Below are 14,151 nucleotides of genomic sequence, written 5' to 3'. Positions count from 1 at the left end.
CACGTCCACCCAGTAATCGAACAGAGAACCGGTTGTTAAAATTTTTCAATCCCCTGCCGGCCACTCCCCCTCTTTTATCCAGCTTCACAGAAGTGGGGGGATGGGTCAAGAGGACAATTTGCCCACCCAGGCTCCGCCCCGCTGTGACACCCTCTGCTCCCACCCAGGCCACCTCCAAAGGCCTCCGTCCTCCGTACGTCAGGGCCAGGTGCCCCACAACTCACCGCGATGCGCTGGAATGCCGTAGTTCAGGATGGTGTCATCCAGGATGAACCCTTTGCCGTCTGGGCACAGAGTGTGGAACTCAACTGGTGGAAGAAGAGACAGGTGAAACTCAAATCGTGATTCTGCAACCGTGTAGGAACTCCTGCTTGAGCAGGGGGTTGGACTAGAAGACCTCCAGAGTCCCTTCCAGCTCTATTCTGATTGATAATCACTGGGCCACCACGGCTCTTCAGACATTATGGATGCTCTAACACGGGAGGTTTTTAAGAACAGCCGTGGTGGCGCAGTGGTTAGAGTGCAGTACTGCAGGCTACTTCTGCTGCCTGCCGGCTGCCTGCAATTTGGCAGTTCGAATCTCACCAGGCTCAAAGTTGACACAGCCTTCCGTCCTTCCGAGGTGGGTAAAATGTGGACCCAGATTGTCGGGGGCAAGAGGCTGGCTCTGTAAACCGCTTAGAGAGAACTGTGAAGCAGCGTGAAGCGGTATCTAAGTCTAACGGCTATTGCTATTTTCCTTCTTTCCTTCCCAGTGATTAGAATGCAGGATTGCAGGCTAACTCTGCCCATTGCCAGCAGTTCAATCCTGACTGGCTCAAGGTCAACTCAGCCTTCCGTCCTTCCGAGGTGGGTCAAAGGAGGACCCAGATGGTTGGGGGCAAGAGGCCGACTCTGTAAACCGCTTAGAGAGGGCTGCGAAGCACCGTGAAGCGGTATATAAGTCTAAGGGCTACAACTATTTGTCTGAAATCTTATCGGGCTTCCTGCCTGATCCGAGGGTTGGACTGGAAGGCCTCCCAAGGTCCCTTCCAACTGTTATCTTCCCATTCTGTCCCAAGCTGAGTTTGGAACAAGGCTCCTTTTCAAATTTAACGAGAATGCGACACAGGTGGTTTCCAACTTACTCGAGTTGAGAACGGGGCACGGATAGATCTCGCAGTGATCCCCCCAGCCGGCCCCGAGCGAGCAACAGCACTCCTGGCGGGAGATGTTGGTGGCGAGAACACTATTGCAAAACACGCTGTCATCGAAGTTCAGGTAACACTCCTTTTTATGATGGGGCAGCTCTGCGGAGAAACGTCACTGTCGTTGTCGGGAATTCCTTCCCACTTCAAGGTGTGTTTTCCCCCCCTCCTTTCCTTCGCACACTCCGCTTACCTTCGCAACTCTGCTGGTCTTTGGCGAGCGTGAATCCCTCGTCACACACGCACACGAAGGAGCCCCCGGTGTTCTCGCACACCCCGTGCGGCTGGCAGAGGTCAAGGTCTCGGGCACACTCGTCGATGTCTGCGGAGGCAGCGTGGGTGTTTGTGCCAGGGAGGAAGGCATTCTCACACCCCGGATTCCCCCAGAACTTTACGGAAAGATTTGCACCAACTGATCGTGAATGGATCAGCCATGGGGAACAGGGGATGTCATGGGCCCATCGGGGCCCGATTCGGAGGAGGAAGGGGAGGAGTTGGAACCTGGACTGTCCAGCAGGGATGGTACATCTCCCTTAAAAATGTTTGGGGAGGCCAGAGTTTGAGGAAATGTCTTTCCTCAGTTGAGTCTTAGTAGACAACTAATTAAATACGAGCTAACTGTGTGCGGCGGCAGCCAAAAAGCCAATGCAATCCTAAGCTGCATTTACAGAGCGATACAATCAAGATTAAGTGAGGTACTAATACCACTCTATAAAGCCTTAGTTAGACCACACCTAGAGTCCTGCATCCAGTTTTGGTCCCCACACTATAAAAAAGATGTTGAGATTCTAGAAAGAGTGCAGAGAAGAGCAACCAGGATGATGAGGGGACTGGAGGCTCAAACATACAATGAACGGTTGCAGGAACTGGCCCTGGATAGTCTAGGGAAGGGAAGGACCAGGGGAGATAGGAGAGCATCTTCCAATATTTGAGGGGCTGCCCCAGAGAGGAGGAAGGGGGTCAAGCTATTCTCCAAAGCAACGTCATCAAAACTTTCCCTTATCCCGCTCTTCTGACCGAGGCTTCCGAAGAGCAGGAAGCAAACTCCTGGTCCCAACAAAAAAAAACGTTTATTAATTGACTGTGAATTCTGCTCATTCACCTCCAGCAAAGTCTTTCAAGGAGGATTTACAGTCACAGACCTTCTCTGGCTTGGAGAGCTGCCAGGCTGATATCTGCAAAATGTGGCCAGGAGTCTCAGAGAGTCATGAACCAATTAAGCGAACGAATGGTCTCCTGCAAACTCCACTCCCCTTTTGCTCTTCTTTTATTCCCTCTGGGAGGGGCCATTCATCGTCCACCTGTGGCTTTACTCCCAAGTCAACCCTGTTCTTTAGCTGCTCCCTTCGTCTGGCAACTCTGCGCATGCGCATACTGGGAACAGGCTCCAGCTGTTCCTCTGCCTCACTGATGTCTGACTCCGAAGGCAGCTGATAACTGTCAGACGGCTCTGGCCTCCTTCTGCCTCCCACACAGAGCCCTCATCAGGGTCTTCCCCAGACTCCAGGACTGGCCCAGGTTCCTCCCCAACCTCCTCACTGTCCGAATCTGCTACCAGCTCCGCTGGCCATTGGTAGGCCACTACAGGGGCTGTGGTTTGGGGGATTGAGTGTTCCTGCCTTCAGAATCCCATGGGGTGGGGAATAATCTTGAGGGCGATAAAGGACTCTCTAAACACCGTCCTTGCCTTGACCACCTGGATCATAACAGGTGAGCTTGGCACGTCACGAGTCAATCTATCTATCTATCAGATGCCCCTTCTGGAAAAACACAGGGGTCTCTTGCGAGCCCCAACTTGCTGGCGAGGGAGCTAGGAGGGGAGCTCGCTCACACAGAGACACAAACCTTGGCACATTCGATTACTCTCCAGCTGGTATCCTGTCCGGCAAAGACACTGGTAGGAGCCCACCGTGTTTACACATTCGCCCCCAATGCAGGCGGCGTGGAACTCGCATTCGTTCACATCTGGGAGGGCAGAAAGGGTCGAGTAGAATAAAATAAAATAAAAACGATGGCTTTGTTGTTTTTTTTTCGGCAAAAAGGGCAGAGTTTACGATTGGCTCAGAAATTGTGTTTTCCAGCCTGGAAGCAGGGGCGCGGAGGGAGAAATAATCTCAAATGGACAAGTGCAATTATAAAACTGGTCAGGATTTATCTGCAGAAAATGGCAGAGAACTCTGCACATGGTTATTGGCATTGTTATCTCTCGTGCTACTTGCCAGAATGGTCAATCATATCCACATTTCAGTTCCCAAATCTATCTATCTATCCATTATCTTCTCTGTCTCTCTCTCTTTCTCTCTCCTCTCTATATCTATCATCTGTCTCTGTCTCTCTCTCTCTCTCTATCTGTCTGTTTACCGATCACCTATCTATCATCCTAATAAATTTATATGGTGCCCAGAGTCGCTGGGCAGTAAGATGGGTGGCTTATAAAAAAAATTAATCGAATGGAACGGAATGGAACAGAACAGAATAGAGAGTAAAATATGGAATAGGAATAGGAGGAGAGAAGAGAAAGGAAGGAAGGAGGAAAGGGAAGGGGAGAGGAGAAAGGAAGGAGGGAAGGGAAGAAGAGATGAGAAGAAGGGAAGGGGAGAAGAGAAGAGAAAGGAAGGAAGAAGGGAAGGGAAGGGGAGAAGAGAAAGGAAGGAGGGGAGGGGAGGGGAGAAGAGAAGGAAAGAGGGAAGGGGAGAAGAGAAGAGAAAGGAAGGAGGGAAGGAGAGAAGAGAAAGGAAGGAGGGACTGGAGGGAAGGGGAGAAGAGAAGAGAACTAATTAAACAGATTTGGGAGATCAAGTGAGGCTGGGACTGAACATTTTAATCCTTGGAGCCTTTGGTGCTGTCTGAGTTTGGTGATTTGCTTTCAGACGTTTTCTTACCCAATTAGGTAATGCCATCAGTGTCAGGGAGTGTGAGATTTGCTGCCCATTGCTAAACTTGAGAAACGCTGACTTAACCTCGCGTACAAAATCTGGCGTTCTATTTATTTTTTTCAAGCAAAAACGCTGGCCCAAATTTTAATCACATCCCCGGTGGCTTCCGAGGCACAGAAAACACAGGCAGACCAGCCTTCTCCACATGCTCAACGGTTCTCTTTCCCCGCCACAAAGAAAAAACTCCCAGGAGTTCATGCAAGACCCTCCGTTTCCCTCTCTCACCCTTGCAGCGTGGCCCGTCCTTCACGGCCTGGAAACCCGCCGGACACTGGCACTTGAAGGACCCCAGCGTGTTTACGCAAACCCCGTGGGCGCACAATGAACCGTTCTGGCACTCGTTGACATCTGCAGGAAGAGGAGAAGAATCAGTCCGATTGTCATGCCTCCCCGTCGGAGTCTGGCATAAGAGCTGACAGTGAGTGAGAAGGCAGCTCCGTTGGCCTTGGAGGAAACTGGGGAAGGGCAGAGTCAGTCCGGACAAGGCTGTTCGGAATTCACCAGGTCTTCCAGCAGGGAGGAGAAACAGAGTTCAGATGAGGAGCAAGAACCACCCGCTCCTGATCCAAGAGTTAGGAGAGTGCAGAGAAAGCATGATCAGCGCAGACTGAACAGGCATTCTGGACTAATTATCTGGTTCTTTTGCACCCTGAACTCTTTGCTTTCCTCCTGTTTTGCCAAATACATTTTGGATTTCTTGCCATGCAGCCTTTGCTGCCGACAGCACCGGGCTGGACTAATTGCAGCAGAGGCTGCATGAGAGTTGTGTTGTGTGTTTGTTCTCACTCTGCTCTGGGACTTGCTTGCCAGAAACCTGGGAGCATTTGGGCAGGTTTGGAGCAAGATAAGGGCCCCGTTTGAACTGACGGAGCAGAGTTTTCTGCATAGGGCGTGGAACGGTATTTACCGACGCAGCTGCGGAAATCAGCGGCAGGCGCGAAGCCATCCCCGCAGGAACAGCGGAAGGAGCCGGGCATATTCTCACACCAGCCGTGCTTGCAGGAAACTTCCTCGGCGCACTCATCCACATCTGGGCAGAGGGGAGGGGGAGAAGAACAGGACAATGAGCTCTTTCGATGCTTGGACCTGTCAGTGTATATGAAATTATGAGCTGAAATAGCCATAGCGACAAGTCAGCCAATGGGAACTGTTTGGAGACTACGAAACAGGATCTGTTGCGAGCCGTGGGAGATGGCTCGGAGCCTGGGCGTGGCTTAGCTTAAGTGTTCTATATATAAGAGTTGGTTTGTCCTTGCAATATGACTTCTGTGATTCTGGGTTCTGGTTGTTCGGTTTCTGCTTCTTGTCCTTGTCCTTGCTACCACATTGCAACCGCTGCATGGGTATTGTATACCTGCATCATGTTTTGTATTATTGTATACAAAGAAGTTTCTTCTTCCGACAGAAACTTAAGACCCACCTGTTCCAATTAGCTGGCCTAGCTGATTTATAGTCCCACTTTCAACCTCCTGGCAAACATCTTATTCTGGGGTAGTTTTTAAGGGAATTTTAATTTTTTATTCGAATTTTAACCATTATTGTACAGTGTATATCCTACCTTCTCCGTATATCTATGTATATCTATATTTTTGTATCCACATGGTTGTTTTAATATGACTGTACACCGCCCCGAGTCCTTTCTAGGAGAGGGCGCGGTCTATAAATTAAAGTATTATTATTATTATTATTATTATTATTATTATTATTATTATTATTATTATTATTATTATTATTATTTAAATGAATCCTGCTGAATTATTTACTTGTGCGCTGGTTGGATCGGTGCAAACTCTAACAGGACCCTATAGAGTCGTACGACTGCAAGGGACCCGGAGGCCTTCCCCAACCACCACGGAATCCGAACCTTTTTTTTTCATCATGAGGACTAGACACTTAACTCTTTTTAAAAAAAACATAAACAACCACAATAAAGTCTTGCAATATATTTCACTCGGGAGGGTTACAATCTTTTTAAAAACAACCATAAAGTCTAATGGTATTTTTTTTTAAAGTCACGAGGACTAGACTCTTTTTAAAAACAACCATAAAGTCTGACAGCTGAAGAAGCTTCTTGGATGAGAAGCGAAATGTCTTCAAACAAGAAAGTCCAGTTGCCTCTTGGAAAAAAAAACCCATAAAGGCTGACAATATTCTTAGTCATGAGGACTAGACTTTTTTTTAAAAAAACAACAACAACCAGGAAGTCTGAAAATGTTATTTAGTCACGAGGACTAGATTCTTTTTAAAAGTTCAAAAGTTCTGGCAGCTGGCCCCGCCCCTCCGTGGTCACATGACTGGCCCTCATTGATAGCCATTTACAGCATCCTGGAGTGATGAGACCACAATTTATCATGATTTTTTCCCCAAAAAACAACATTTCCTTCTTGTCTTCGGCAAAAATGCCCCCTAGCGAACAGTAGGTTTGTTTAACGACCGCTGCAAAAAAAACAAAAATGAAAAAGGCCATATAATTGGGCCCGTCACATGATGACTCACTTTTCAACGGTCATGACCTGAGTGCAATGGGCAGGCTCCGTTATGGCTGTAAGTCGAGGATCTATATCTGTTTGGGGCAGGGGGTTGGACTAGAAGACCTCTAAGGTCCCTTCCAACTCTGTTATTCTATTCTAAAAACAACCAGTGTCTGGCGTTTTTAATCATGAGGACTAGATGCTTAACTCTTTTTAAAAGCAAGCATCAATCTGGTAGTTTTTCTCATTATGAGGACTAGGCACTTAACTCTTTTAAAAACAACAACAACAACAACAATAACCATCAATTCTGAAGATCTTTCTAAAGCTGAGAAGCGGTTGCAGTATGTCTTACCATAACATATGCCATTTTGGGCCCGGAAGCCTGGCTGGCATGGGATACATTTATAACTGCCAGGTTTATTTTCACATCTCCCATCAGGGCAAGTTCCAGAGTCAAGGCATTCATCAATATCTGGGAGACAAAACAATTTAAACAAAGGAAAAGGGGAAATCAAAATAGGTCCGTGGTGATGACTCTTTTTTTAAAATAGTATTCATCACAATACTATTAATAATATAACTATAAATCAATACAATTACAATAGTACATAACATCCTCATCATCAAATTCCCTCCATACTAACATTCCCTCTTTTTTATATCTCCTTTTTGTAATAAGTTTTTATTTGTATTCTCTTATATATAGTTACAAGTATACATCCACAGTGTTTTGTATTCTCCCATCCCTATTTTTTCTTTTCTTTTCTCTTCCTTCCTTCCTCCTCTCCTTCTTCCCTTGCCTCTTCCCTACTCCTCTCTTCCTCTTTCTCCTTCTGCCCTCTCTCCTTCTCTTGCTATCCCTTCCCTCCTTCCTCTCTTTTCCTCTTTCTTCCTTCTCTCCCCTTTCCTCTCTTCTCCTCTCCTCATCTCTTCTTTTCCTTTTCTGTTGTTGTGGTTCTCTCTTTTCAGCTCTGAAATGGTGTATTTTCGGGACGGTATTACCGCAAACCCGGTTATAATTTTAGGAGGAGAAGGAGGAGAAGAAGATGTGGTGTCCTTAGTGCTTTCTGAGGTTGGAGTGGGGTTTGAGGAGAGGAGGAGGAGGAGGAGGAGGAGGAGGAGGAGGAGGAGGAGGAGGAGGAGGAAGAGGAGGAGGAGGAGGAGGAGGAGGAGGAGCAGGAGGAGGAGGAGGAGGAGGAGCAGGAGGAGGAGGAGGAGGAGGAGGAGGAGGAGGAGGAGGAGATGTGGCGTCCTTAGTGCTTTCTGAGATTGGTGGTTTTCTTCCAGACATTTCATGACCCAACTAGGGAACATCATCAGAGTTATAATGGAGGGGAGTTTGCAGAAGGGAGGAGAAGGAGGAGGACAAAGACTACTGCAGTGTCCTTGCTGCTCTCTGAGCTTAATTATTTCCTCGCAGACGTTTCATTACCAAACTAGGTAACCGCATCAGTACATTGACACTGACCGGTGCATCACTGATGATGTAACCTACTTTGGTAGTGAAATGTCTGCAAGAAAACCATCAAGCACAGGAAGGACCCCACCCACTTGGGCATTCCCCAACCTGGCTCCCCACTCCGTACCCTCACACAGCGGCTGGCGGGAGGACTTCAGCCGATATCCGGCATGGCAGTCACATTTATAGTGTCCTGGAAAATTGATGCAGGAACCGCCTTCTCCGCAGATGTTGGGCCGGGCGCATTCATCAATATCTAATGGGAGGAGGAAGAGGCAAAAGAGTGAACAAAGGGGGAGATCTGGGGCTTCTCAAGCATCTCCCCCCTGACTAAATAACAGAATCACAGAGTCCTTCCATCCATCCATCCATACACACACACACCCCCATCCATCCACCCAATTCTTGGAAGTGTTACCTGTGCAGGATCTGTGTCCCTTCTGCACTTTCAGCTGGTAGCCTCTGTTGCAGTGGCAATTGTACGACCCACCAGTGTTCATGCACACGCCTTTCCCGTGGCCGCACAGCTCCAGTTCACACTCGTTCACATCTGGGCAGTAGAGAGAAAGAACGGGAATCCGAGAGTTTTATTTTTCCTTTTTCTACAGAATAGAGTAGAATTAGAACAGAATAGAAAATAGAACAGAACAGAACAGGAATAGAATAGAATAGAATTAGAATAGAATAGAGGAGAATGGAATGGAATAGAGGAGAGAAGAATAGAGGAGAATGGAATAGAATAGAATAGGAATTGGAATAGAATAGAAATAGAAATAGAAATAGAATAGGAATAGAATAGAATTCTTTATTGGCCATTTGTGATTGGACACACAAGGAATTTGTCTTTAGTGCTGATGCTTTCAGTGTACATAAGGAGAATAAAATACATTCATCAAGAGTAAAAAGATGCAACACTTAGTGATAGTCATAGGTTACTAATAAGCTATCAAATCATACTAGGAAACAAATAAAAACAATATAAATTGAAATGTACAAGCAACAAGATTATAGTCATAACTGGGGAGAGAGAGGTACTAGGAAGGAAGAGAAAATAATAGTAATACAGTCTTAGTTTCACAGTGTTGTGGGGATTATTTGTTTAGCAGATTGATGGCGTGTGGGGAAAAACGGTCCTTGTGTCTAGTTGTTGTGGTGTGCAAAGCCCTATAGCCTCATTTTGAGGGTAGGAGTTGAAACAATTGATGTCCAGAATGCAAGGGGTCTGTAGATATATTCCCAGCCCTCTTTTTGACTCCTCAATGGAAGGCAGGTTGGTAGCCATTGTTTTTTCTGCCGTTCTGATTCTCCTCTGAAGTCTCCGTCTGTCTTGTTGGGTTGCAGAGCCAAACCAGACAGTTATGGAGGTGCAGATTTCAGACTCAATCCTTCCTCTGTAGAACTGAATCAGCAGCACCTCCCCCTATAGGAGATCCTATACCAGGGGGTTGGACTAGATGACCTCCAAGGTCCCTTCCAGCCCTTTTCTGATTGAGCTCAAACGTTTGAAGGAAGCGGCCCCTTACCTACACAATACCTGTGCTGAGGATGCCACCGATAACCCTGGTAACACTGGCAGGTGAATCCGGATCGGGTCGGGATACACTCCCCGTGGCTGCAGATGTTGTGCTTCAACTTGCAAATGTCCACCTCTGGGTGGGGAAGAGAGAGAAAGGCAGGGAAAAACCATCGGAAAGAGCCACAGTCATTCCGTCGATATTCTCAATATGAAGCCTTCAAACACCGCTGTGGTAAGGATGTATAATTATACATTTTCATACATTTGTAATTGCACTTTGTGGTTCTATCTTTATTTTTCTTTTTGAAAGGAGAAGAATATGTGTTAAATTTAAATCTGCACATTGAAAAAGAATTATAAATACCATCCACATAAAATGGAGCTCGCTCAGAAGCTGAAAATAAATAAATACACCAAATAAAATAAATAAATACACCAAATAAATGAGAGGAAGAGTGGGAAGTAGAGGAGAAAGGGAAGGGAAGAAGAGAGGGATAGGAGAGAGGGCAGGGGGGGAGAGGAGGAGAGGAAGGAGGAGTGGAAAGGGGAGAGGAGAAGGAGGGAGGAAGGGGAAGTAGAGAAGGAAAGAATGACAGAGGGAAGAAAGGAGGTAGGGAGGGGGAGGAGAGAGGGAGAAGAAAGGGATGGATAAGGTAGAGATAGGGTGTATGGAGAGCAGAAGAGCCAATAATTGTTTTGGGGAGTTGAGGGTAAGATGAATTGATGTAAACATTTAGTAATACAATATGATGTTGGCTATGTAATAGTTCTGAAAAAAAGAGGATGGGGGAAGGTGATCTGGGATGAGGGTACTCACCGGTTTCTTGAGTGGGGGGCATGTAAAATTCATCCATTCGGTCCTCTTCGGGATACTTGACCACAACCGCAACGGTAGGCTTCGTGATCACCACTGCAAAGATTAAGAGATTAACAGATTTAGCAGAGTTGGAAGGGACCTTGTAGGTCATCTAGTCCAACCCCCCGGGCCAATCAGGAGACTCTACGCCTTTTCTGACAGAGGGCAGTCCATTCTCTTCTTGAAAGCCTCCAGGGATGAAGCTCCCACAACTTCTGAAGGCAATTTCTGCTCCATGGGTTGATGGTTCCCCTTGTCAGGAAATTCCTCCTTATTTTTAGGTTGAATTTCTCCTTGGTCAGCTTCCATCCATTATTCCTTGTCTGGTCTTCAAAGGTGCTTTGAAGAATAGCTTGACCCCCCCCTCCTCTCTGGGGCAGCCCCTCAAATATTAGAAGATGCTCTCCTGTCTCCCCTGGTCCTTCTCTTCACTAGATTAGACTTGCAACTGTTGAAAATGCCAACACACACACAACAACCCTGGGGAAAACAGTACAGAGAAGTGTTTTCCTCTCACTCACCGGGGTACCGAGGACCCAAAGTCGGGGTATTGCCGAAAAATACCCCCTGCTCCTCCGAAACCGTCGTCTTTCTGGGCAACTGGAGAGTTTGAGAAGGAAAGAGAAGGCAGCAATGAACAGGAAGACAAGATAGAGGGACTTCTCGGCTTACGACCCCAACTGAGCCCAAAATCTAGGCTGCTAAATGAGACCTTGAGTCCGCTCAGTCTCATTTTACGATGCTCCTTGCCGCAGTTGTTACGTCAGGGGTGTCCAAACTTGGGAACTTTAAGACTTGTGGACTTCAACTCCCAGAATTCCCCAGCCAGCATAGTTTTTGCTCAATTCCCCCCACCCCTGCCCCCAGGAGCACTCTATAAGCTTCCTAAAGGCTATCCGTGCTATTTTATTTTATTTTTTGCAAAAAACGGGGCCGTTTTTGGGAGGTTTGCAGAGTGCAAAAACTTTTTTTTTTTAATTTGCCTCTTCAAAACCTTGGTGTGTCTTTTTGCTTTTTTTTATTGTTTTAATTAAACAAAAAACACACACAAAAACATTCTTCATTAAATCTTCCAGAAAGCATGTCGATGGGTTACAAATAAATTTCGTGCGTTACTACAATCATTCTTTATATTTCATTCATATTGAATTGTACCTTTTAAGTCAAGAATCTTTATACCATCAAAATACCATCATTCTCATTTAACTATATTTGTTTAAACGTGCTTTCATCTAGAATCATTTATACTTATATTATAATAAATCTAGACAGAAATTTATTACTAGAATTTATAAGTACCCAGGAGAGATTACGTCTTTATAACAAAATCTAAACAAAAAAAAAAAATTAATAAAATTAGTAACTCTTTTCCCCAGGTCCCATATTGTAGTTTATATCCAAATTGTTTTTACCAGTTAGAGTTATTATTTCATTATTATTGTCATGATGGGTTATCTGTATATCTTATACTCCGAAAAATATGGTATCTGAGATTGAGTTATATGTGAAGGTGTCCGTCCCTTTATTTCTTCCCAGATATTTTATTTTACCTCTTCCACAGTTCTTCCGTCCATCTCACACTTACCATCGCTGGAGTAACGGCTGCAAAACATAAACCAGAGATAAGGGGAGGATTAGGATTTTCGATGGGAACAAAGGCCTGTGCCTTTGTTCCCCCCCCTTCTTCTACTGATCGAAACAATGACGAGTAACAGAATAACAGAGTTGGAAGGGACCTCGGAGGTCCCAACCCCCTGCTTAGGCAGGTAACCTTATGCCATTTCAGACACTCGGTTGTCCAATTTCTTCTTAAAAAACCCCAGTGATGGACGCGCACAACTTAGGGAGGCAAGCTGTTCCACTGATTACAAATAGTCCTCGACTTACGACCACAATTGAACCCGAAAATTGTGTTGCCAAGTGAGACAGTTGTTAAGTGAATCCCTGCCGTTGTTCCGTTAGCAACATGGTTGTAAGTGAATCAGGCTTCCCCCACACTGCAACGGTCATAAATATCTCAATTTTGGTCATTGGACCATGGAGAGGCCGCAACGGTCGTAGGTGTGAAAAACGGTCATAAGTCACTTGTTTCAGTGTTGCTGTAACTTCGAGCAGTCACTAAAAGAACTGTTGCAAGTCGAGGACTAACTGCAATTATTCTCACGGTCAGGAAATTCCTCCTTATTTCTAGCTTGGTTTTCTCCTTAATTACGGTAGTTTTCAACCATGGCTGAAACTGCTCTTCCTTCTTTTCCTTCTTTTCCATCCTTTGTTCCTTTCCTTCCTTCCTTCTTCCTTCTTTTCCTTCCTTCTTTTCCTTCCTTCCTTCCAAGCTATCTCTCCTTCCTTCCTTCCTTCCTTTTTTCTTCCTTTTCCTTCCTCCTTCCCCTTCCTTATTTTCCTTCCATCCTGTCCCTCTTTCCTTTTTTCTTCCTTCCTTTCTTCTTCCTTCCTTTTCCTTCCTTCCTTCCAAGCTATCTCTCCTTCCTTCCTGTCCTTCCTTTTTTTCCTTCTTCCCTCCCTCCTTCCTTCTTTTCCTTCCTTCCTTCCTGTCCCTCTTTCCTTTCTTCTTCCTTCCTTTCCATCCTTCCTTTCTTTCCTTCCATCTTTCCTTCCTTCCTTCCAGGTTATCTCTCCTTCCTTCCTTTCTGTCCTTCCTTTTTTCCTTCCTCCCTCCCTCCTTCCTTCTTTTCCTTCCTTCCTTTCTGTCCTTCTTTCCTTTCTTCTTCCTTTCTTCCTTGCTTTCTTCCTCCTTCCTTCTTTTCCATCCATCCTTCCTTTCCTTCCATCTTTCATCCTTCTTTTTCTTCCTTCCTTTTTTCTTCTTTCTTTTCCTTCCTTCCTTCCTTTTTTCTTCTTTCTTTTCCCTTCTTTTCTTTCATTCCTTCCTTCCTTCCCTCCCCCCTCCCTCCCTCCCTCCCTCCTTCATTCTTTCATATATCCCTAACAATCAGTGTCCAATCCAGTTCCATCGTGGCATTTTTTGAAAAGCTTATAAAAAACGCTAAGCAAAATATTATTTTTACGCACTGCTCTCCGGCTGGAGAGATTGCAAATGAAGTGGCATTCCTATCGTTCCGGGGACTAAAAACCTGTTTGTTTTTTCACATAGGGCACACCACTTCAATCATAAAGTCCAAGAATGTGATTCTTTTTTTAAAAGAAATAACTCCTCCGCAGCTTTAAAAAAAATATCTGCAGTTATAAAGTCCAGAAATGTTCTTTCTTCTTTAAGACTGCAGTAAATCACTTGGTTTTTGGTGGCTGGCAGTAAACCAAGTCAAATAACTAACTGCAAACCTATAAAAAAACAGCTTTCAAATCTAGCAGAAACGAAGATATCTTGACAGGCTGCAGTTATGATTTGAATCCAAACTCACTGCAGTCCGAAATGAAAAGTCTCAAATCTCGGCTTTAGATATTTTTTCCTTAACTGGGAGGGTTTTTCTTTGCAAACAAGAAAAGCCAAGTTTCTAGACCTCATGCTGTTGAAGGGCAAAATGCATGACGCAATGTGGCAAGTTGAAAGGCAAAAGGCCCCCTTTTTACACTGTTGTTGTTACAGCTGAGTTGCGATGGGAGTAGTTAGAAAAGGAAAATGGACTTTAAAAATCACAACCAGACGGGGAATAAATGCCCAGTTTTGGGGCAGCTGAGATTAAGCCATAGGGGACAAAATTAGGCAGAAAAGCAGAATACAGAAACACAGAATCAAAAAGGAAC

General features: G+C 45.4%; 1 protein-coding gene across 2 annotated transcripts in view; it reads right to left on the bottom strand.

The window, feature by feature from the left end:
* Positions 1–14,151, bottom strand: part of LTBP3 (latent transforming growth factor beta binding protein 3) — a 58,508-nt gene that overhangs the window by 8,327 nt on the left and 36,030 nt on the right. For both annotated transcript variants that reach the window (XM_081968500.1, XM_081968499.1), the window contains exons 9-21: positions 12,014–12,030; positions 10,950–11,028; positions 10,390–10,482; positions 9,580–9,705; positions 8,475–8,606; positions 8,184–8,312; positions 6,950–7,069; positions 5,031–5,153; positions 4,349–4,471; positions 3,033–3,152; positions 1,381–1,509; positions 1,128–1,289; positions 225–308 (exon numbers count right to left, since the gene is read on the bottom strand). In XM_081968500.1, coding sequence (XP_081824626.1) covers positions 225–308; positions 1,128–1,289; positions 1,381–1,509; positions 3,033–3,152; positions 4,349–4,471; positions 5,031–5,153; positions 6,950–7,069; positions 8,184–8,312; positions 8,475–8,606; positions 9,580–9,705; positions 10,390–10,482; positions 10,950–11,028; positions 12,014–12,030 — 1,437 coding nt within the window. The remainder of the gene's footprint in view (positions 1–224; positions 309–1,127; positions 1,290–1,380; positions 1,510–3,032; positions 3,153–4,348; positions 4,472–5,030; positions 5,154–6,949; positions 7,070–8,183; positions 8,313–8,474; positions 8,607–9,579; positions 9,706–10,389; positions 10,483–10,949; positions 11,029–12,013; positions 12,031–14,151) is intronic.

Source organism: Natrix helvetica (assembly GCF_964273705.1).
Source record: "Natrix helvetica genome assembly, chromosome: 16".
NCBI classification, from domain to species: domain Eukaryota; kingdom Metazoa; phylum Chordata; class Lepidosauria; order Squamata; family Natricidae; genus Natrix; species Natrix helvetica.
This window is presented reverse-complemented; position numbering and strand designations above follow the sequence as displayed.